The 26,054-nt window shown below is 38.1% G+C and overlaps 1 protein-coding gene across 1 annotated transcript in view; it reads left to right on the plus strand.

The window, feature by feature from the left end:
• The window catches only part of LOC103263796 (dihydropyrimidine dehydrogenase [NADP(+)]), a 405,431-nt gene that overhangs the window by 140,607 nt on the left and 238,770 nt on the right, over window positions 1-26,054 (plus strand). The window contains 1 exon segment of the mRNA XM_021714144.1: window positions 18,807-19,017. Coding sequence (XP_021569819.1) covers window positions 18,807-19,017 — 211 coding nt within the window.

Here is a 26,054-nt window from a genome sequence, read left to right on the forward strand (position 1 = left end):
GCTAATTTTGATTTATTGTAGAGATGAGGTCTCGCCAAGTTGCCCAGGCGGGTCTCAAACCCCCGGGCTCAGGCAATCCACTCATCCGGCCTCCCAAAGCACTGGGATTATAGGCTGAGCCACTGAGCCCAGCCTGACTTGCTAATCTTATATATCTTTATATCCCTGTATGTAGCACAGGACCTGACAAATAACAAGTACTTGAGGACTATGTTTTGAACTAAATATTTTAAACTGTATTCCCCTCAGTCGACTGTTAGTGAAGTTTTTATTACAAAAGTTTATTTCCTGAGAACTGGAAGAGGAAGATACCCCGAATGGCACTATCCATGTACTCTACACTTTGTAACGCAGCCATTGAGGGTAACTGGAGATGAATGGTAGCTTTCTTCTGTCTCAGGTAGAAGATATAAACAACTGGGAGCAGATAATCACTTACGAGGGTAGAGATAGGAATTTGTGAATTCACTCATTCAACCTGCATTTATTGAGCACCTATTATGTACCAGGCATCACTTTAGAAAATTAGGATATAGCAGTAAACAAATCAGACAGGGTTTATGTCCTCATGGAGTTTATACCTAGCAGTGGAAGGCACCTAGTGACTGAACAAATACATCGTCACATAAATAGTAGATCGAGAGGTGAGGAGAGCTGTGGAGAGAAATCAATACAGGGGTGTTGGGGGGAGAGGTGTGGTAGAAGAGAAGGAAGGGTAGGTCTTTGTAAGCAGGGTATCCTGGAAGGCCTCTTTGATGTAATGGTTTCTGAGCAGAGGTGAGGAAGTTGAGGAGAGGTGGGCGTCTAGGAGAAAAACATGCCAGGCTGAGCCAAGTGCATTCACCATTGACCAAAGAAGGAATAGAAAAAACAGCCAGTGTGATTAGACTAGAGTAAAAGTCGACAATATGTGGATAGTCAGGTGAGGTCATGTGGGCGTTCGTAGGGCTTTCAGCTTTTACTCTCCATGAAAGAAGAAACCATTGGACTGTTCTAAGCAGAGAAGCACTAAGTTCTTGTTCATATTCGAAAATGACTACTCTGCTGAGAATTTACTATGGGGAGCAGAGTCAGAAGCAGAGAGGCCATCAGGGCCTGTTGGCCAAGGTGATAGATTGCAGGAGGGAAAGGGTCAGAATCGAGGTATAGCTCTGAAGGGTAGCACTCGGGGAACTGCACTCTGGATGCCAAAATGTTGAGGAGAGGCAGCGAGTCGTTGGGGTCATGGATCACCTGCCTGCAGTAAAACCTAATGGAGCTCAGGTAGATCTGGTCTTAATTAAAACTAGAAGGAGCATATGTTTGGATCTTTATTATTCACTTACAAGAAACCCATTTTTTTTTTTTGAATTGGAGTCTCACTCTGTCGCCCAGACTGGAGTGCAGTGGCATGCTCCTGGCCACCGCAGCCTCGACCTGCTGGGCTCTGGTGATCCTTCCGCCTCAGCCTTTCAAGTAGCCAGAATTACAGGCGCACGCTACCATGCCCAGCTAATTTTTTATTTATTGTAGAGACAAAGTCTCACCAAGTTGCCCGAGTGGGTCTTGAACCCGCAGACTCAGGCAATCCATTCACCTTGGCCTCCCAAAGTGCTGGGATTACAGGCTGAGCCACTGAGACCGGCCTAGAAACCAATTTTTTATATGGTCTTAAAACTTTTAACCTTGAGCTCTGTGGGTGCAAGGGCCATGACCATCTCTCTTGGCCACATTTGTCTCCCCCTGATCAGCACAACAGTTGCCACACAGAAAGTGTTCAATGAGTGATTGTGGATGTATGTTTTCCAGGAGGAATCAACACCCAAGGCTTTTAGCATGACAGGGGCTAATACCCTCTAAATTAGAGACTTGTGATAGCACTGGACTACTGAAGGCTCATCTGGTAACTTTAGGCAGAACTTCTCAACATAAGAGGAGTAATAAGTAATACATTATCACATTGTGCAAAGATTGCAGGGTTGGGGCATTGGCCCAGGCTTATTCTTTTTTAAAATTGGGGATTTCCAGCATCTGTAGAGGTTCCAGTGTGAATCCATCATGGCCATTACTTGGTTTTGTGTACTTCTAAAGGGGCTCAAGATAGGGCAGTACTGCACTGGTAAGGCTGCAAGGCCGAGTAGAGGTCCCATGTCATATATCCATTTCAAGATGAGAGTTTCGAGAGACTAGGACATACTCTAAACCAACATAAGGATGTTGGGAGCAACATGAATTGTAGTTAGTAAAGTGCCTCACCATCAGACATGCCAGCATACAAAAGTCCCATGGCACAGTCTAACTCTCATTCTTGGAGAGAGAGAAATACAGAACAGTAGAGAGTCTTCTCATCCATTAGTATCAAATATGAATGGGGACAGAAGTCAGTTGCAGTTAACATGGAATGGTTTGAGACCATTGTATCAGAGCTAGTAGCCAAGAACCATATGATTGGCTAAATAAATGTTTTAATCTACAAAACAAGGAGGCATCACTCAGTAGATTCTTCAGTGACAAATTCATTCCATTTCTCTAATGCAGAGGTTTTTAAACTTGAGTGTACTCCTGGACACAAGGAATAAGTCACCTGCAGGGCTTCTTAAACAAAATTGCTAGACTCTCTCCCCAGAGTTTCCGATTTGGGAGGTGTGGATAGGCCTGAGAATTTGCATCTCTAACAAGTTCCCTGGTGACGTGGAGGCCACTGGTCTTGCTCCATTGTGTTGTCAGCTTGGTTTCTAGCTGTCTAATTAGAGCCAGGAGCCGTGTGCTGTGTGGAGGCCATTCTGTCTTAGTTAAGAAAACATTAATGCTAAAGGATATAGATTTGATGAGACGAAGATACCGAGGCATCATCAGCATATTGATGTAATTCTGATTCCAAATGTCTCTCTGGCTCCCTTGTGGCCTCACACACATGCTAAATAGGATGCTACTGACACACCAGTGCTCCCCGGCTAGGGTCCTTGGGGAAACCAGCCAATCACTCAGCACTATCCTCTAAGAAGATGAGCGAAATCTGTTAATAATTCCCTCCAGTACTTTCTGCAAGCTTAAATAGGTGAGATTAAATTTCACAGGATAACAGAATCCCCCAAAATGCTGGTATTAAAAGCTGTTGACAGATCAGATAGCACTGCAAGCATGCTTTAGGCAGCTGGAATCCCTAAAAGGAGGCATGAAGGTCAGGACTCCACAGACCTGTGGAAGTGGATACATTTAAAGGATAAAGCTGGGGAAGGACTTTGTAGTTCTTATTAATTATTGCTGAGACGAGCATGGTTACAAAATTGTTTTTACTAGCACAGTCCCCCACGCAAGGATATTTCAAGAATCTCTTGCTCACACGCTCCATTTCCCAACAGCAAGCAACAGATCTTCAATTCTGCCATTTTTAGGGAACTTCCTTGCCACTCCTGGGGCCCCTTGGCTTTCCCCTCTTTGTCAAGATGTAACTGATTTGACTTTGCTATACCTTTCCCCCATATTTTAGCTATTCAGAGGGTCAACTGATTTGATACTTAAGGCTGCTTTATCATTGTATGAAGAAAAATTACAATACCAGATTGCCTGGCCTGTTAGTCCAAATTTTCTTCATTTGTCATCGCAATTCTGAAATAATACATCTTCTTGTGAAAGAAAGTGCTTTTTGCCCAAATCCTTCTGGTATCTCACAGAGGACCCCCAATAGATCACTCATGTGGCATGAACTGTTGGCCTCCTCTCGGACATTTTTAATATCAAATGATATTGAAGTTACATTCATGGATAGTTGTATCATCTCTATGTTGTGGCTAAACATGCAGTTTTCTACAAGTAACTGGTGCTTTCTAGTTTTTATTTAATTTCAAGAAAGATGAACTTGAGACTGTTTTTAGATAAGAACCTCTGTAGGCTGACAAATGTAATTGTACTTAGTGAGGGTGATGTATACAACAGCTTGTCCACCTGTGGCACCTGCACATCTGATGAGTTGGCGTTCTTCATGGAAAGTGATCAGAGACATGCTAGCATGATTGGCTCAGGTAGCTAATAACTAGCAAGTAAGTACATGAGCAAAATTTCCCCCCGGGCACAAAAAAGCTAATTAATGGAAGTCCGGGACTCCCATGGGGCTTGGATGTAAAGTACACCTTTAATACTTGATGGTGATGGGTAATGACTTTCCAATGATGTGTATGTATTTATCTTTGTGAAAATTGGGAAAATGCAGTATAGTATGGAAAGGACCATTGTGTACCTAATCCTGAATTGTACCCCAAATCTTTAAAATAAAAATTTTTTTAAAAGAAAAATATAATACAAAATTGTGTACTAAAATAAAAAAAAGAAAAGGTAGACTAGAACGGACAAAAGGAAACTATGTAAAAGCTGGAGCACTTGGTTCTGGGTTAGATACTCTGAGTATCTGTAAAATGTGTTGTAATTGTAGGCTTCGAGAATTTTTTCCATTCTCCAAATTGGATATTTTTAACATTCAGATGAATATATATGAATGATGTAAAATCTGGACAAGAAGGCTCTATTTCTTCATGAAATGACAACTCTGTACTAAAAATTTTAGCAATATTATAAATAGTATACTCGAAACAAGTTGCAATGAATGTATCTTCAGTCAGTTGGTGAGGTACAATCTACTGTATTTAAGACATGGATATCAAAGAAACTGACAAGTGACGCTGTCAGAATTCCACACTATATGTGATAATTCAGATGATGAGAAAAAGAAGAAGACTTCAAACAGGCTAGTAGCCAAATCTTGTGCACAGTTAAGATGATACATTTTAAAAGTTTAACTATTTTCATACTTTCGAGGGAGGTTGTTGCATTATGTTGACTAGGAATATCTGTAGAGCTGAAAACTAGATACTTTTAAAAAAGCTTTACCAATCTTCTTTCATACATATCTTTTATATTCATATATAGTATATAGCTATATATATTCATATATATATAACTATATATTCATATATATGCACATACAGATTCATTACAAGTGAGCATTGTCAAGTGCTGTGTCACTATCAAGCCTTATTAAGTAAGGATAAGTTGTTATTAGTCTCTTAATTTTTTATTTTAGCAGTTATTAATGGAAGTGGTAGATATGATTCCTTGATTCTTGCATCTTCTCAGTCGTGTCTTCCTTATTTGTGTTGTCCTTTCCACGAGTGAGATTTGGCTTTCATTCAAAGAGTTTTTGTAGTCTTTGGCATGTTTAGCATGATGATGGCCACCTGCTGGGGCGATGACCACATGGACAGCTGTGCCATCAGCTTTGCCATTTCCTGTACACCCATTCATAGTTGATGACACATTTCTTCCTGTAAACCTGGATGATTTGCCAACTTGCTGACCTTGAGAGTATCCTCACACAACCTGAACTTCATCATTCTTTCGGATGAGCAGGGCTTGAGCATTGTACTTCTGTCTCAGCTCTTTGGAAAGACAGGAAGACACACTCTTTCTGCGAGTGTGGGAAGGTCATTGAAGTGCTTTTTGTGGTTCTGGCTTCTGGTCAGAAGTCACAAAGGAATCAAACTTTGTATTGGTGGCTGCCATTTTGGCAACAGCCACCAGGGGGATGAGACTTGCACCCTCCACTCTGTTAACTTTTGTATGGAAATTAGAAGCCCCTTTTTAATAGTCACCTCGGCTTTTCAATGTCTTCTTCTATAAAATGAAAATGTTAAAAAAGCAATTTGTATAATTTATTAAATGCATGTATTAGTCAACATACTAATTAAACAGAAATTGAAAAACACATATGACAACATAAAAATGATGAATTGCCATTCTTTTTTTTAAATATAAAGATGTGGGGCACAATTCGAATTGCCATTCTTTTAAAAAATTTGAATTTATTTTTAGCAATTATTTATTTTTTTAAAGATGTGGGGACAATTTAGGGTTAGGTATACAAATGGTCATTGTACAAGTCAAGTTTGGGCCTCTCTTTGATCCTCACTTTATCTGGTTTGACATCAGGTATCCTTATAGATGTTGTGTCCCCTGTGTCCCGCCCCAGCAGCACTCCACTACTGCCAATCCCTTTCTTATCGTATTACGGTAAATGTTTAGGGTCTGCTTATGAGTGAGAACATATGATACTCTGTTCTTTGTTTCTGTGATAGATCACTGAATAGGATAGATTCTAAATCCATCCAAGTTGACCCCCAAGCCTTCTTTACAGCTGTGTAATATTCCATCATGTATATGTACCATCTTCTTTTTATCTAGTCCAGTTTTGATGGGTAGCATGGTTGGTTTCATGTTTTTGGTATTGTGAATAATGCTGCAATAAACATGCGTCTGCTGTATCTTTTTCTGGAATGGTTTGAGTTTCTCCAAGTATATTCCCAGTAAGGGAATTGCTGGGTCATGTGGAAGGTCAATTTCTAGTTCTTTTAGAAATTACCACACTGTTTTCCACAGAGGCTGTACTAATTTACACGCCCATCAGTAGGGTAGAAGTGTTCCCTTTTCGCCACATCCTCTCCAGTATCTGTTATTTTTTGGTTATTGGTGATGGCCATTCTGACTGGAATTAGGTGGTATCTCAGTGTAGTTTTAATTTGCATTTCTTTGATGACTAGTGAGGCTGAACATTTTTTCATGTATCTGTTGGTTCCTCGTATGTCTTCTTTTGAGAACTGTCTATTCATATATTTTGCCCACTTTGTAATGTGGCTGTCTGTTTTTTTCTTTTCAGCACATTTGAGTTCCTTGTAGATCCTAAATGTTAGGTCTTTGTCAGACATGGAGATGACAAATATTTATCCCTAGTCTGTGGTCCGTCTCCCTGTTCTCTTGATGGTTTCTTTGTTTGCCCACTTTTTAATGGGGCTGTTTGTTTTTTTTCCTTTTGGAATATGTGAATTTCTTGTAGATCCTGGATGTTAGGCCTTTGTCAGATATACAGTTGGCAAATATTTTTTCCCATTCTGTGGGCTGTCTCCCAGCTCTCTTGATGGTTTCTTTGACTTTTCAGAAGCTTTTCAGTTTGGTGTGGTCCCACTTGTCTATCTTGTCTCTTGTGGCATGGGTACTAAGGGTTTTGATCAGGAATTGGTTTCCAGTTCCAATTTCCATAAGGGTGTCTCCTGCTTTTTCTATGATTCTTACAGTTTGAGGTTTTACATTTAGGTCTTTGATCCATTTAGAGTTAATTTTTGTGTATGGTGATAGGTAGGGGTCCTGTTTCAATCTTCTGCATGTGATCAGCCAGTTTTCCCAGCACCATTTACTGAATAGGTTCTCCTTTCCCCAGTGGTTGATGGTGGAGACTTTGTTGAAGATGAGTTGGTTGAGTAATTGAGGTTTTGCTTCTGAAATCTCTATCCTGTTCCATTGGTCTATATGCCTGTTCTTGTACCAATACCAGGCTGTTTTGATTAGTATAGCCTTACAGTAAAGTTTAAAGTCTGAAAGTTTGATACCTTCTACTTTGTTTCTTTTGCTGAGGATTTTTTTGGTGATTCATGGTTGTCTATGTTCCCATATGAATTTCTGTATTGTCATTTCCAGGTCTGAGAAGAATGATGTTGGTAACTTAATGGGTATTTCGTTGAATCTGTAGATTGCCTGTGGTAGGATGGACGTCTTACTAATGTTGATTCTTCCTGTCCATGAGCATGAAAATTTTTTCCATTTGTCTGTGTCTTCTTGGATTTCTTTGAGCAGTGTTTTGTAGTTTTTGTTGTAAAGGTGTTTCTCTTCTCTAGTTAGGAAGATGCCAAGGTATTTCATTTTTTGTTTGTGGCTCTTTGAATGGGAGTGTGCTTTTTATTTGGTTCTCTGCCTGTTTGTTGTTGGTGATAAGAATGTGACCGTTCCCCCAAAACCCACAAAGATATGGACACTGAACAGCATGATGCTGAACGACTCCCAGGTCAACACAGATATCAAGATTGCCTGTGGTAGGATGGACGTCTTACTTATGTTGATTCTTCCCGTCCATGAGCATGGAAATTTTTTTCATTTGTTTGTGTCTTCTTGGATTTCTTTGAGCAGTGTTTTGTAGTTTTCGTTGTAAAGGTCTTTCTCTTCTCTAGTTAGGAAGATGCCAAGGTATTTCATTTTTTGTGTGTGGCTCTTTGAATGGGAGTGTGCTTTTTATCTGGTTCTCTACCTGTTTGTTGTTGGTGATAAGAATGTGACTGTTCCCCCAAAACCCACAAAAACCCATATGGACACTGAACAGCATGATGCTGAACGACTCCCAGGTCAACACAGATATCAAAACAGAAATTAAAAGATTCTTGGAAACAAAAAAATGAAGAAGCATCTTACCAAATCTTCTGGAATGCCATGAAATCAGTTCTAAGAGGGGAATTTATATCTCTGTGAGCACATAAAGAAAGTGGAAAGATCACAAGTTAATAGCCTATTTAATCACCTAAGGGAGGTGGAAAGACAAGACCAAAAACAGATGAATCCTGATCACCTAAGAGAGCTGGAAAGACAAGACCACCCAAAGCATATGAATCCAGATCACCAAAGTGAAAGCCCAAATATGGGACATAGAAGACAAAATATCATAGAAAAATCAACAAAACAAAAAGCTGGTTCTTTTAAAGAATAAACACTACAGATGGACCCCTAGCCAGAATGACCCAAGAAAAAGAGAGGAAAAAACCCAGATGAACACTATCAGAAATGTAAAAGATCAAATCACAACTGACCCTAATTTTACAAAAGATTTTACAAAATCTTTTACAAAAGATTTTCAGAGATTACTATGCATACCTATGTAGAAAAAAACTTGATAACTAAATGAAATGGAGAACTTTCTGACATCATACAATTTCTGAGGTTGAAACAAGGAAGACACTCAGACACTAAAGCGACCAATAACAATTCAGGAAATTGACTCTGTTGTAAGAAAACTACCAACAAAATGAAAAGCTCTGGACTAGATAGCTTTCCAGTGAAATTCTACAAAACATACAAGGAGCAGCTGATACTAATCCTATTGAAAGTATTCTAGGCAATTGAGAGAGACAGAACTGTCCTCAAATCATTTTATGAAGCTAACATCACACTGATACCCAAACTGGGTAAAGGTCCAACAAAGAAAGAGAACTATAAGCCAATATACATGTTGAATATAGATGCAGACATTCTCAACAAGATTCTAGCAAACCAGATCCAAAAATACATCTAAAAAATCATCCACCATGACCAAATAGGCTTCATCCCCAGGATGCAGGGCTGCTTGGTTCAACATTCACAAGACCATAAACATAATTAAATACATCAACAGATGTAAAAACAAGAACTACATTATTATATCATTTGATGGGGAAAAAGCTTTTGATAAAATCTAGCATCCCTTTTTGATAAAAACTCTTGAACACCTAGGCATAGAGGGAACATACCTCAAAATAATAAGTGCCATTTATGATAAAACCACAGCCAACATATTGCTAAATAGACAGTAACTGGAAGCGTTTCCTGTGAAAACCGGAACAAGACAAGGCTGCCCATTCTCACTCCTCCCGTTCAACATTGTGTTGAAAGTCCTAGTTAGAGCAATCAGACAAGAGAAGGCAATCAGAAGTATCCAAGTAGGAAAAGGAGAAGCTAAGTTATTCCTCTTTGCTGACGATATGATCCTATATCTTGAAAATCCAAGAGAATCTGTTCAAATCCTCCTTGCACTGATAAAGGACTTTGGCAAAGTCTCAGGGTGCAAAATAAATGTGCAAAAGGTGGTCATTCTTTTTCTTTTTATTCATTTTATTTATTTATTTATTTATTTTTGAGTTGGAGTCTTACTCTGTCGCCCAGACCGCTCCCGGCCACTGCAGTCTCAACCTGCTGGGTTCCAGCCATCCTTCCGTCTCAGCCTTCCAAGTAGTTGGAACTATAGGTGCGTGCTACAACGCCGGCTGATTTTTTATTTATTGTAGAGATGAGGTCTCATCAAGTTGCCCTGGCGGGTCTCAAACGGGCGGGCTCCAGCAATTCACTCACCTCGGCCTCCCAAAGCACGGGATTACAAGCTGAGCCACCGAGTCTGGCTTGTCATTCTTTTTTAAAGTGACTTTTTTGTAAGGTGACTTCAACCTTCACCTTCTGCTCCAAATGCCATTTTTTCTTTGAAGGTTTCCTTACCTCCCTCCCAAGCTATCTTCTCTCTCCTGTGGGCTTTTATAGCTTTTGTGCCTCCTGCTGTGAGAGTAGATATCACACAGAGTAGTTATCACTTCACTCCTATCCCACAAATTAAAATGCAAGCTTCTTTAGTGGATCAGTTCATTCGACTTCATATCTAACTCAGAGTTTAGAACAGTTCTTGATTCAAGACAACTGAGCAGTGAGGCATGCTCAATAAGCCAGTATGTGAAGGGCATTGACAACTGTGTAGGAAGACTATAAATGAATATGAAACATTCAAAATATATAATTTTACATATATACATACAGACTCCTCCTCAAAATTATTTCAGATAGCTTTTAAATAAGTAATTATTTTATTTTTAATGCAGCAATTAAAAATTGCCATATCACATTACAATATTGACCTAACATAGAAAAGTAGGTTAAAGAAAATCAAATTATTTCTGGTCTTCAGTCTCTTAAAAGATAGCTGGGAACTTGGGGGGAAACAAAGGAAATATAAGCAAGCAGTGTATAAAAAGATGAAAAAATTAATAAAAATTATTATTAGAATCAGAGAGGAGTCTCAGGTTTCAGAAGACAAAGGGTTCTGATTTGTAAATAATTTGTATATAGAGGCATTTCAAGATTCAGGAAGGTACTGTAAGGCACAGAGTTATATACAGAGCATAATTTGGTGAGATGCTCCAACAGCAGCTAGGAATGCTTGACTCCAGCAAAATCTAAGATGAAGAGTAATAAGAGCTAGTTAGGTTTAAAAAAACGTCATCAATCATAAATGAAGAGTGTTAAAAATACTCTATTCTTGTTAGAAGAGATGAATTTTATGATAGCTGTGCAAAGGCATCTTAAGCCTCTAAATTACTCCTTACATTGCATTTCTGGATTTTGTAGCTCACTAGTGACACAATAAAATTAGTAAGGACTCAGCGAAGGGACAACTATATTTATCTAACGTGTAATATGACTCTCAAATTTGGAGAAGTGTTTCTTTGTGAAGACTCTTCAACTTAAAAAAAGAGCAAGGCTTAAAGAGAAAAACAGGCCCTGAATGAAACCTGTAACACCATGGCAGGTACTCAAAGAAGGAGCCTCAACTTGTGGTTTCAGCAAACTTTTTCACCCAGTTGAAAGAATAATTGCAGAATGAGTTTGGATAGTCCAGGGAGTGATTGGCATGCTGTTCTGCATTTCACCACTCACCAAAAATCTGAAATAATCAAAAAGTCCTGAATATTTTAAAAGTTGTTTTGGAAATTAGGGAACATGAGATTAAGTATGAATGGGCAGAATATTCTGCCTCTTCCTTTCTGCTTCTTCATGTCCTTGGTAGCCCAGATAATTAGAAAGTTGGATTGGGAAACCAAACTCAAATGGATTAGAAATTTCACTCTGCCTCAAACTTGATTAATAAGTTCAAGGATACAAGTAAACACAAAGTGTAGACAAGAAGTACAGGGTCCCATCTTGCTGCATTAGGATTTGCTCTAACCCAGATTAACATGTGATCCCAAAGTCATGTAAGTAGCCCCGTCACTTGTACAAAAGGAAGTTTCAACTATGAAGCATCTCTTGTTTTTGCTCAGATAGCCACATAGCTCACATTACTCTGCGTAAGGGGTCCATGTCCCTTAGATCAATAGTTCCCAGGTTTGTTGCTTTGATACCTTCCCTAAATTTCCAGGTACTGCCAAAAGCATTCCATGGGATCTCTCACTTCCCAAGCCAGTTGTCTGCTTCCAGTGCCATGCTTCCAAGAAGTTTTAACCATTGATTTCTTTCCTTTTTTCTTGAGATAAACTTCTCTATTCTTCTACAAACACTTTTCAGAAGGGAACGAATGGATTCCATATGAGAACTTCCCAGTAACCAGCCCCTTCTCAGTGCTTAATTTCTACATATCCTTCAAGATTCGTTTATGTGGCTTATTTTCCTTTCTTGACCTGCACTACCGCTGTGAAAGATGACCTTTCCTGTGCCTTAGAGGATACTGTGTTTGTACATGACAAAGATTCTTTGCTTGGCTAAACTGTGGTCTGGCCCCTGAACCTTCTCCTCAGCCCACCTGTGCACTCTCCTGTATATCTGGTTTCAGCAAGAACCCTGCTAAGTCGGTTTAGCAAGAATCCTGCTTTCTTGGTACATGGTTCCCCTTGATAGCCCCCAGATGAGAGTTCATCTCCAAATACAGCATGGGCAAGTAAGAGTGAATAGCCAAGGAGCTGGTTGGAGGTCAGTGAGTAAAACACGCTAAAAGGAAGCAACAGGGGTAAGGTTCAATCCTGTGGGCTAAATTAACCTAACAGGAATCTTGTTGAAGGCCAGCCAGGTAATCAGACAAGAGTGGTGGTGGAGGAGGAGGAAGATGATCAGATGTTTTATTGAAGATGGTTAGATAGCAAGGTGAGGTGTGATTGCTCAACTGACTTTGCAGAGTTCTTGCTAGAGCTGAATTTTACAAGCAAGTACATGAGGGACCTAGCAGAAGGTTCAAGAGTCAGATCAAAGTTTGGTCAACAAAGAATCTCTGTCATACTTTATTACAGTGGGCATAATTGCTAATTTTCTGCCTCTATGATATTCTTAAGGCAGAGATTATTTTATTAATGATAGCACATAACATCATTCTTGAACATTATAGGTACTAAATAAATGCTTGATTAAATTGATGCATGAATGGGGCCCTTATTGTATGACTGTGAATGTTTGTGGCACATCCAATAATTTAACAGTGGTAAATGAGATAATGCATTCTTGAATTATCAATGGCAAAAGAAGGCTATTGAACAATTTTTATTCCAAATAACATTTTTGAAGTCTTTGGGTTCATATAAATTGAGAAATTAAGGGTCTTGCTACTAGAGGATAATCTTTACAAAGAATGTTGTTTTTTCATATTACTTTTCAAACTTTGACATATTAGAAGTTATTCCAGATTTTAATATATGCTGGTTTTGAGTTCTTCTCATTATAGTTTATACCTATTCTTACTTTTCCTATATGCAATCTAAAAGTGAGTTGACATCATGCTTTTAATTATAGTAAATTAAGTTGTTTCATAATTTCTACAGTGTGATTCCTGTAATATTAATCAGACCAAATCATCACATTACATAAAGTTAATCATTAAAATGATGATCATTATTGCATGCTATAGCATGCTATTTTTATTTCACTCAGTGTCAACCACATGTCTTTCCTGAATATAGAGTTGAAAATCAAAGCTAAGAAGCATGATTTCTTTTTTTCACTTTCCTCATACTGTGTAGAATAAAAGTGACAATCTGATTTATTGAACCTAAAAAATGAAACTTTTAGCTACTTACTGCTTTGTCGGTAGAGATAAGGACAAGAGAGTCTTGCTCGGTTGCTGGGTGTACCAGTTGTCCCTTGTGAGAACAGGCTCCATGAAACAAATAAGTATGTGTGTCTGCTATGAATGCAAGTGTTCATACAGAGTCTCATGGAGTCACTGATTGTGAATGGCTATTGACAAACATTAGGCATTAAAAGGCACTACCACTGACATCTGTGGATTACTTAGCACAGAAGGCTGGTTGATTTGAACAGTAAAATATTAAGACACTGCATGTGGCTAGACCACTGGTCAATCTGGTGCATCTTTCCTAATGGCAGTATAACTGACAGCCAAGGAGGAACACCATTTGCCTTTTTTTGAGTTGGGGTCTTGCTCTGTCACCTAGGCTGGAGTACAATGGCATGATGACGACTCACCATAGTTTTAACCTCCTGGACTCAAGGGATCCTCCCACCCCACATGCTTTTTTTATTCTAACTGGCAGCAAAGGGTGATCTGGTCAGGTATATGACTTCTTCATACCTGTGTTGTTTGCATTGGAATGGTGTTGAACAGCCACTCATGCATTACTAGCAGTTGGTTGACTTGTCCTTAATTAGAATGTCTTTCAGAGTCTAATAGTAATTTGTCATTCATCCTAGTAAGCAAAACTGTATTCAGGGTCTACTGTGTGCCAATCATTTTGATGGACTGTGCCCTATGTGATGCCCTGCTGCCATGTGGCATTCACTTGATGCCACTCCGTGTGGCATATTGGCTGGCATATATTCTGAATGTTCATGTTCATATCAGTTGTTAACTGTTTGAGTATCACTCCTGGACATTAGGCGTAGAAGGCTGCATAAGGTAGTCCTTCTGCACTTAGAATGTTGAAAAATACTTTCTAAAATCTATTTTTTCCCACTTCTATATCTTGAGATAATGTGCTCTATGTCTCTACTGTCCACTTTGTGAAGTAGTTTTATTTTTTAAATTTTTAAATTTTTTGTTCTAAACTTACCTTTTCTCTGGATTCAAGGTGTCTCCATTAACTCATTTTCAACATGAACTTATAAGTCCATCCCTTTGTTCTTGTATTTCATGACTTTACGGCACCTCTAGACATCCTTAGACTGGGAAGTGTGTATCCCATCTTCCCAAAAGGGCCAGCCCTTTAACCAGGTCTTTTACTTTTTCACTCTCCTTGTTCAGCAACTAGAATCATAATTATTATTTTATTTTAAAATTGTGGGGTTTCAAATGTACTTTGATTACTATCCTTGGACATAAAGGATTTAGTTTGGGCCAGATCAGGATTTTGGCTAAAATCTTTTCATTCCTTAATGTATCTTTGGTTTCTCTGAGTCTCAGTTTTTCTTCCACAGGAATAAAATAATGCCATTTCACACACAGGTGTTTTGTGAGGTCTAAGGTTGTGTGCTAAGTCTGTAAAATCACAATGCTGTCCGGTGCAGTGTTGCTTTTTGCACCAGAGTAAGGGGACAGCGTTGATTTGAAGCTAAGTACTTTTTTATAATAGCCAATATATAGGTTTTATGATATTTTCTGTGTGAAGATTAAATGGGTTACATGTAAAGCACTTAAAAGAATACCTATTACAAATATTATTATATCTCGTTAGATTTATTAAATAGTGAAAATAAATCTCTATGTTGTCTACAAATAATTGAAAGCATATTTCACTTGGCAAAATAACATCAACTCAAAAAAATATATAGGATCTTTAAGATGGGGAGCACTCCTTCAATGAGTGGGAGACAGAGAAAGAGAGACAGAGACAGAGAGATAGAGACACCAGTGGGTCAATGTCTTTTTTGTGTCCAGTGTACTTTCCAAACAGGTTTCAAATGGAAACTGTGAATTGGCAGGTTTAAAGCAAACAGGCACGAGTTCCAGGAGTTCACGCAGTGACTGAGAGACGGTCACTGTGGCATGTCTACACAGTCTCTGCAGGGTGTAGGATTAGCGGGACCAGTCAAGCAGACTGCAGCGAGCTTTTTTGTAGGGGACTGGTGATCAGGAAGCAGGCATATAAGACAAGTATCTGGATCAACCATGTTGAGGAACAAGACTGGGGGTAGACCTGGAGACTGCATCGAGGGTGACTGGACCCTGCTTCTGAAGAAAGTCCAGCTCACATTTAAAGTGGGCATGGAGGCAGCCCCCCTGCACTCACAACTCTGTGCTCTCCTTGTCCAACTGTTTCCCTTCTTCCCAGCATCAGTCTTATTGTGATCTCAGTTCCTCTTTTCCCAATACAATATTAGTACTTTCCGAATAAATATATATATTCAAACAATATTTCTAGTTTTTCCTTTAAACATTTTCTCTCTCTTACACAAATGGAAAATCTAGCTAGTTAGTAGTAAAATAGCGAACAGTAATGTGATTTATATTCGTTGCCCAGTAGTCCAATTTTATATATCTTAGAGAGTAAAGAACATCTCTAAAATTTCAAAAGCAAAAATGCAGAATAATCTCGTTGGCGGTCAGGGTTTATATCACCCAACTTCTGTCAGATAGTTGGCAGAATGCTATGTATTTGACTATACGTTTTCAAGCCTGGTGCACATAGAAAATTATGATGTGAGCTGAGCACATGTAAAAAATCAGCTTATGTTCAGAAATATACATGGCTTTCACGTGCTGCAAAAACAAAACCATGGTAAGAATATTTAAAAAACGTGCTCAGGCATAAATCATCGACAATCTTTATTGTAAATTCTTAGAAGTTTTTTTTTCTGTTGCCAAATTTAATGCCAAATTTTCCAAAATGCATTAAGTGATAATCTGTATAATAAGAGATATTATCTGAATGACTAATAGGTAAGGAAGATAGAGGGGATCAAACAGATCCTACCTAACCTCAATAGGAATGATGTGGGTTGGTGTTTTATTTCTGGTCTCCACAGAAAATAGCAGTGTTATAGATAACACTGCATATTGATTTATTTAAACCATAAACATTTGGCATTGTTATTCAATCAAGTGTGGCATTATCATTAAAATTTAGCATCACTTGACATTTTTGAGACACAATAGGCTGGTTTATATTGATAGTTCTAAGGTGCTACATTACATGGATGTGACAGAAGTAATACAGGAAACATATCTTATGTACCGGAACCATATTTATCTTGTAACTTGAATTATTCAAGGAACAGTTTGCCTTCCAGAAATCATACATTTTTATCTTGTAGAAAATTAAAGAGGAGCCTATGTCTTTGGCCTTCCTTTTTAAACCTTCGTTATTGGGCCACCTTTCTCTTGAAATCACAGTCCAGTTGATAAGTGGTATTGGACAGCTGAAGAATAATTATGAGAAAAAAGTGAATTCAAAGAGTAGCAACTCTGAATACATGGCCTTCTGTGTGCTGAGTTATTGTGTGAGGCATTCTACCTTTCTGAGTTGCTTTAAGTAACACCATAACCTAAATAATGAGAAACTGTTACCCCATTTTATATATCAGGAAACACCCTAAGGAAGCTGTAAGAGTGGGTTTCAAATCTGTTTCACTTCCAGGCACCTCTGATCTCCCTGTCTGAACAGTGAGCAGTTTATACCCTTTGGGATACTCACCACCCATAATATCCCACATAGCCACTATGTTTTACATTGCTTATTTCTTTTAAAATGAAAGTACTGTGTAATAATTGCCCACATGGTTCCAATTTTTAAGCCAATATTTGAAGAACAATATTAAAAATACACATATGCTACATATAAGGTTTTAAAAAAGGACCTAAGTTTCTCCTCTCATCTTACTGCATTAGAGATAGCATATGTTCTATACCATTTAATTTTCATGTATAAAAAAATACAAACAAGAAGACAAAAGCTCGAAGTGCTACGCAACTTAAAGGTGATATGATAGGCAAGAGTCTTTAAGGCAGATCAAAAAGTTATTCTAATCAAGTCATGGACTGAATCATGCTAATGTATAGTATAGACCAGCATTTCCTAGCCAGTTGTTATTCCTACCCATGTTTGGGGTCTCTTTAGATTTGTTTCCCTAATTCCCATAATTTTAACACTACAGATATTCTGCAAATCTCTTCATGTATGGTAGTACTTTGAAGGGGACACAAACCATTATGATTTCTAAGATTTTTTCCCCCGAGAATTAATTTTTTCTCCTTGGGGACAATGTTACTGTCTTTGAAAATGTGTTGCACAGATCAGCTGAGTTCTGAGCCCATCAACTAGGATCTAATAAGTGTTTAGCAAGGTGTCACCCTGTACAGTTTTTAGACATGCAAATCCTACAGAATTAGAAACAGTGGGAGTGGGCCCAAGCAGTCTGTTTTAACAAGCCCTCCATGTAATCATGAACATACCCAATTAGGAACCCCAATCATGGACAAATTGCTGAAATATTGGTCCTTAGCTTAATTACAATGTTGAGCCCATTGGGCGTCAGTTCTTCCACCTTTGTGTAACCCAGGTAATTCTGGGTTTGAAATCTCAGGCAGCCTTCTCAGTAGGAGTCACTAGTCAGGGTACTATGAGAATCTCTTTCACGAGGAAGGGAAACAATAGGACCGGACATCCTTGACCTCTTCAGTGGGACATTTTTACTTGTAAAAAAAGAACACACAACATGCTAGTTCAGATCACATTGACAGAGGCCTGAATTTCCCCAGAAATGGAGTGGAAAAATAAACAAATAGTAAATATTCATATTCCTTCCTGAGGGACATTCCATTATAGTTATGAAAACAAACAAAAACCAGGGTATCCTGATTTTATGGTAGAATGAAGTAGGTGGGAGGTGGGAAGGGACTGGGAATTTGTCAGGAAGAACTCACTTTTTTCTCTTTCTTCAAATTTTCACTTGTAGTATTTGTATCTGTGTTCTTGTAAATGGAACAATACGTGTTTTTGACTTCTTGGTTCTACACTTTGACAATTTTTTCTCCTACCTTCCATTCTCATCATGTGTTTGTACAGATTGGCTTACCCACTTTTATTGACTTTTTTTCCCACTTGGTTATGTGCGACATGGTAATAGACAGAAGTATTTATTTTGATATGTGGCATGATGAGGAAGAGAGCTTAGCCTGCAGAAAAAAAGTATGAAAATAAGTTACCCCTGTGAGAAACCCCACAGACCATTCACTGTAGGGCACGCCTTACTGACACTTGAGGAATGGCTCATAGTGCCAGGCTCTGTAAACGTCCGCATCACAGTTCAGATTCAAGGCTTCCCTGAGCCAGTGGTTTACAAAATGTAAATTGCTGAGAACCGAAACTCAACTTTGGAGGAAAGAAAAGTTTCATGTTGATTTAACCATCATAAGCTTTAGCATGTAGAATTGAATCAAAAGTCAAATGTGTATAATAAGGAACATTTTCAAATGTTTTTTTCTCTGTTCTGTTTTGTTTTAGATGGAACTTGCTAAGGAGGAGAAGTGTGAATTTTTGCCTTTCCTCTCCCCACGGAAGGTGATAGTGAAAGGTGGAAAAATTGTTGCTATGCGGTTTGCTCGGACAGAGCAAGATGAAGCTGGAAACTGGACAGAGGACGAAGATCAGATGGTCCAGCTGAAGGCCGACGTGGTCATCAGTGCCTTTGGCTCAGTTCTGAGTGACCCTAAAGGTAGAGCTCTGGGGAGTGGAGTGTGTTATATAGTTGTCTGTCATGTTAGTGCCATGGCGGGTTCCAGCTTTCACGGAACCATTTTTCACTTTAGCATTCATTTTTTCTCTTCTAATATGAAGCATACGCAATCTTGGTTCAAAAGACTTAGAAATGATATTTAATCCTTATACAGAACTATTTTTAAAGTGGTAAAAATGGAAAAGAACTTCCATCTTTCTTTTAGGCTGATAGCCAAAATACATATTCTACTTTATGATCTCTGCCTTGTTTCCTGTTTAAGAATGACTTTTTTTTTCACTTAGACTCAAGTAGGAAAATGGGGCAGAGAAGTTGGAACAGCAAATCTTCAATGATTCAGACAAATTGAGATCTAATACCCAAAAATAGAATTCACGTACAATACTACCCTCATGCCAAACTATAACTATAAACATCAAAATGATCAAATTAGAAATCCTATCATTTCACCAGGATGGGAAGAATTGACATGCTAAGGAAGAACAAAATGCTTTTAAAAAGAGATAATTTATATAGCATTTAAAATGAATAGTAAGTCAGTCAATAACAACAACTCCTCTATGTTATACAACTTCCACAGAGTTTTTGTGTGTGTGTTTGAGCGAGGGAGTGTGATCATTGTGGATGGAAGCCTAGGTACCTAGGGAATCTCATTTTGCAAATCCTTTACCTTTTAATTCACACTACTGAAATGACAATTTGTATTTATTGAAGGGAAAATAAAATTTGTTTCTCTGGTCAGAGATTCATTAAGAACAAAAACAACAACAAAGCTGAACTGAAAATTGCTGTCTATGACTTCTTGCTATATCCATGCTTCAATTGCATTCTGTGTCTGAAATAGAAAGAGATATATACATGCAAATGTACATTTTTATGCAACAGATAAAGAAAAACTGAACTAGTCATCAGGGCATTTTATCTGCAGGACATCAGACCTCTTAGTATTTGGAAACATCCAGATGTTTAATGTCATCAAGATAAATGTTTTTAGATAGCTGGATGATGGTCTGAATTTGTCACTTTTCATCTAGATATTTCTGTGGTAGGTAGACACAATCACATTGTGGTTTATTTATTAACTGAATTCAGGAAGGAAGAAAAGAACAATGTGTAGATTGCATTCTATTATCTAAAATAACCATACTGTTCTTACTACTCTGCACATCACCAAAGATTGTGTAAAATGTTAAATCATATTTAGCATCTGCTGATGATTCACCTATCAAAAAATAGTTTAGCTTACCTCCATAAATTTATGTTCCACCACTGGCAATCCCAATATTAAAGAAAATGCATCTTTTCCTAAATAAACCTAAGCAGATGTTATTCGGAGAGCAGAGAAAATAGTGTTTGCCATCTCAGATGTGATTCTGGCAAGTTTGTGAGTGAGTGTGTGTGTGTGTGTGTGTGTGTGTGTGTGTGTGTTTGTGTGTGTGTGTGTGTGAAGAGTAAGAGATGAACATATTTAAAATAGCAAGAAGAAGAAAATTTGATCTATCCTAATTTGACAAGGCCATTTTATTCCAGAGTTTACCTGTGTATGTTTCTTCCAAGTGCCTCACCTGTTCTACCCCTTAGACATTATGAGACATCAAGAAAAATAGATTTCCCGATGCCCTTTCCCTTGCTTTGATTTGAGGTAATAAATGCTTGGAGAATTATTCTTGGGAGGAATTATTTGCTTGACCAGGCCCTTCATGTTCACATTCATAAGTTGCCCTCAAGGCAGAGGGGTCAGGCACTGCAGTGTGAGAGCCTTCACGCCTCCCCTCCCATGTACAAGCTTTCAATCCTGGTTTTTGGATGGTGACAAACAAAGCGGTGGGGAGAAACACTGTTAGAACTTGAGCAAGAAGATCTTCCCCAACTGGCATTTAAAATCTTAATAATTTGAAAGTCAGAACATTTTCATGTGTACCCGCATACTTAAGGTATGGCAGAAACCAGTTGTCTGGAAACAAGTTGTCCATTTGGGTAAGAAGAAGAAAATCGTGTTATCACTCTTCTACCATCACCCCTTCCCATCTTTCCAACCTCACTTTGCACAGGCTCCAATGAACCGTGCACCAAATGCAGTGACGTCTTTTCGGTCTTCACTCTCTTTCCTGCCTGTGTCAATGTTAAATATTTATTTCTGTTTGAAATGCTCCCTCCAAGATATCGAACCTCTCTGAAGCTCAGCTTCCTCATCTATTAAAAAACAAGCAAACAAAAATCAATCCTAATAATCCTTCTTTCATCACTTATCGGGGTTATTGTCAGAGTTAAAATGAAATAATTGTGAAAGGACTTTGGAAACAAAACTAGTGTTGTGTTACGTTTATGACACGCTATCTCCTGTTAACTGTTTCTTAGCCTGTCCCTTAATAACTGCTTCTCTTTCACTGTAAAGCTTTTTACTTTATAGTACTTTCCAGAGTTCACAATTTGCCTATTTTCTCTTCTTAATATATTTATTCCTTAGTGAGTGGATGGTCTCATTCATTCATTCATGCATGCGTGCTTTTATTCCTCAAACAATATAAATGAACCCCTGTGTGCCAGGTGGTGGCTAGCTTACAGTAGGCACTATTTCTCTTCTGTGTAAAATGACTCTGAAATCTAATTCTCTGCTCCCCACGTCCCAGAAGACCTCCTTTCATCCTGTATTTTTGTCCATGCATGTGACAGACACTTACCAAGTATCTAGTGACTGCCGGGTGCCAAATTGTATTCTGGAAAGTACAAAAATGAGTCATTGCTTGAACTTTAAAATCTCACAGAAGGAGGTGGAGGCTGACCTACAAACAACTAATTGTTTTACAAGGTGAGGAATAAGTGCATTAAGGGAGACTTGCACAAAATATAGAAAGTTTACCTGATCAGGTTTTCTTAAGGCAGTTATCTTCTCGACTTAGCCATTACTTTGGGGGGGTACCATTGTGCTCCCTTGGCAAAAGTGCAAACTATTTCCCCAGATGTAATTTTCTGATTTCAGATTTTTAAAAAATTACCCAGCATTACCTTAGACTATAGGACAAAGCTTCTGCTCTCCAACACTCTGGAAAATCAGCCAAAGACCTTATGTGTATACTATGGACTTTATTTTCCACTACCCCTATTTATTCCTCCAAATACCCAGCACAGGGCAGATTCCATAATGGCAACTCAGAAACTCTTTGGTGATGCATTACTTTAATAAATACCCAAGAATTCAAAGAATAAAGTAAGCTTGACAGAGTCCCTATAGAGTGATAATTTATACTCTCAGCAGTCTCTTATTATAATAATATTTTAAGTGAAAATGCTTTTAGAATCTTGAATAGATCAATAATGCAAATTTTAAAAGGTAACCTAAATTGGAAAATTTAAAAGAGATTAAAATTTTAACATCACTTTTTTACCTGATCTATTATATGACTTTTGCAAGCCCCTTGATTTGTGTTTCACGTGGAGAATAGAAAATAACTTTATTTAGTATTATGTACCCAATATATCAGCAATAAATATTTCCTGTGATAAAAATGATAAGTGCCTCAAAAGCTTATAGAAAAGCTATCACACTTATGCCATAAATATGGACACTATTCTTAGCAGAAATAAACATCAGCAATTATTCTGGTGAAATAGCTCTTTGGTTCTTTGAGTATGTATCAGATAACTGAATGAGCGACTGTAGCCCTTTCTGAGACTACTTCTTCCCTACACTCCACCACAACCATCTTCTCATTCTTTTGAAGTTGAAATCCTTGACGAGATCTATGTCTTTTAGTCTAGAACCTATTTAATATATCTTCAAATTAGACTGTAAACTCGAAGAGGGCAAGGATTATACTTTTAGAGTAAGTTGTAGTCCCAATGGCAACTAACCCAGAAATGTGCCCTTAGTAGAAACACGAAGATATTTGTGCATTGAACTTGACTTGGTTCATTAGTTAGGATATTAATTTTTTTACAACTAGTTGTTATTTTTTCTACAATGGGGTTGGCTTGGTTTATTTTTCTTAGAAAATGTAAAAGAAAAATAATTATATTATTCAATTGGTATTGATTTTTCTTTTGTTTTGGCACAGAATGTTGCATTCTTTGTAAGCCAATAAATATTACACTGGTGAGAGTCCATCTGGTGTATCGACTCAGAGGAGGGGCTCAGGTCAGGCTGCCCACCGGGAATCTGGGCTCTTCCTTCCTGACTTCATTATCTTTATGAGCTACTTAGTGTCCCTGGACTAGTGGTCCTCATGGTTTAGAGGGATGATGATAATATCCCCCTCCTGGAGTGGCTCTAACAAGAATTAAATTAATAATATATGTAAAGAATCAAGAAATAGGCCTAGCACATAGTAGGCATCTCCTAAGTTACCGATATTATTGTGTAACAAAACTGTGATTTAGTGATTACATTGAGTTATATTCTACTCATGATGCTAACAGTGTTGTCTAGGAATAAAAACGTTTGAAAATCAGGACCTTTCAACATGTCTTTGCAAAAAAAAAAGGAAGCAGATGCTCTTACATTTATGATGTTTTAAAATGACAATATTCAATAGATTTGGTTGGTTTTATTTGAAGAAAAAATTAGACAGTTGTAACTCTATTATATACATTTTAAATTATAAATTCAGATTTTTTATACCATTAAAAGGAATTTTTTCAAATATTTTTTATTTTTAGAAATGTTCATTTTGATTTTCACGAACCAGGTATATAAAAAACCAAAATATTTTTTAAATGACTTTAGTTTTTCCTCTTCAGAATGGTGAAATTGGATCAAATTTTTTGTTTCTTTAGTCTAAGATGATTGTTCATTTTTATTTTAAGAAGGGAAAGACAGAAACACTTTTGAGGATACTAAGTTTGAGTTTTTAAGTGCTTGAAGATTGTGGGATGATGTAAGTAGGTGCAAAACCCTGCATTTGGCGAAAGAGAAGACAGGATGAGGTGTGGATGAAGCGAATTCCGTGCAGTGCTGCATACGCGGCTCAGCAGACAGTGGAGGGTCTGGACCCTGGACAGTGGGTCAGGCACGGCCCTTTCAATAGAGGGGTCCATGTGCATCCCCCAGCACCAAATTTTTCCTGCGCACTCCCTGGGAGCCAGAGATAACAGGGAAACACGAAACTCACATCTTTCTGAATCTTTAATGCAACTCTCAGAAATCAACTCCCTTGATGATATTGATTGCAATTTGTTCCATAAGGGAGTGTTTGGGGGAAGAAAAAAAAAACGTTTTAACATCACTCATCAGTCCCTCTTTCCCTCTTATTAGGAGGTCCTCAGAAAAGTTTTTGAGAGCCTCATGGGGTAAATCAAACATTCTATCGATACCAGCCTCCAGTGTGGCCTTGATTCACTTGCCCTCACACTGAGAAAAGGTGCCGGCCTGGGTTAATTTGCCTCATTCTGGCCCAACACAGAACTCGAAGCTGGCTGTTAGGCAAGAAATGGCCACAGAGACTCTGATAATGCGGTTCAGAAATTTTTCAAATGTGTCCATTTTTTTTTCTTCATTATTTAGGTGTTGGAGAAAAACTATGAAAAATGTTTTTTCCCCATATTTTTTATTTTAAAATTGTGGGGTACAGTTAAGGGTTAGGTATACAAATATGCATTGTGCAGGTACCTTTGTTGATGAGGTGTGCCCCCCCATCCCCAGACCGATATCGACTACCATTAATCCCACCTCCCTTCCCCTCCCTGCCCCCCAGTAGTTTCCCGCCACTATCAATCCTTTTCTTATAGTATTACGATAGTTATTCAAGGACCACTTATGAGTGAGAACATGTGATATGTTTTAATGTGGGCACGAGGTGAGATATGTATTCAATAACGGCAGTTACTTGTGCTTTAAAAGACCTGGAATCAGGATGTTTGATTTGTTTTACTCCTAATTACAATGTTATTTATTTATTAATTCATTTATTTATTAATTATTTATTTATTAATAAAATTAAGAGCACTAAGACATTTTAATAACACCTATTTTTCTTTTGTTACCAGCATATGCCATTTTTCAAACAATAGAACATCTATTCTAGGAGGTGCTGGTGGTATTTAGGGATTTGCAAAATTTTCTTTGCATGATTGTCCACTCTGTGTTCTTCTTCCTCACCAAAAATAAAAGTGTGAGAAAGAATGGGACACTCAATTGAGAAACTTTTATAATTGGTCAAACTTTTGCTGCTATTTTTTATTTTACTTTTAAATTTAATTTAATTTAATTTTTTTTGAGTCAAGGTCTCACTCTGTCACCCAGGCTGAAGTGCACACCATAGCCTCAACCTCCCAGGTTTAGGCAATCCTTCTGCCTCAACCTTCTGAATACAGGTGTTGGGACTACAGGTGTGTACCACCACACCTGGCTAATTTTTAAATCTATTTTGGAAATGAGGTCTTGCTGTGTTGTCCAGGCTAGTCTCAAACTCCTGGCTTCAAACTGTTCTCCAGCCTTGGCCTCCCAAAATGCTGGGATTGCAGCCACTATGCCCAACTTATATGCATTTTTATAAACAAATATTTGCAATAAAGTTTCAAAAAACAGATTAAAGACTGCTGCACTTTATTCCATGACAATAAAGTGACTGAGGGCACAACCTTAGAGAAAAGGGACTTGCTAATGGTTAATATAGCTGAGAGTGGATGAGATAGAATTGGAAATGCAAGTGACCAGTTCAGCATAACATGTGGCATGCTATGATCAAAACTTGCTTTGGGGTTTTCCTTACTCATAGTTGTACATTGCTGGAAGAGACCTGAAAGGCCATCTGTTCTAGTCCTCTCATTTCACAGGTTTATTTGTTTAATATCTTCTGATGGCTAATGCAGGCGATGAGCTGGGTTCCAAGATTGTGTGCTGAAAAGAGAAATGCACACTTGGCCTCAGGATGCCTAATTTAACAGAGAAGACTCACAATAACAATCAGCTGTACTGGGAGAAGTTTGGAGTCCCAGGGAAGTACAGCACAGAGCCTGATTGTTCAGGGATGCTTCCTAGAGGAAGTGGGTTGTAAGCAGAAATCTGCGTGATGTGTGGG

Source organism: Carlito syrichta, unplaced genomic scaffold, assembly GCF_000164805.1.
Source record: "Carlito syrichta isolate Samal-C Ts95f unplaced genomic scaffold, Tarsius_syrichta-2.0.1 Scaffold305265, whole genome shotgun sequence".
In the NCBI taxonomy this organism is placed as follows: Eukaryota; Metazoa; Chordata; class Mammalia; order Primates; family Tarsiidae; genus Carlito; species Carlito syrichta.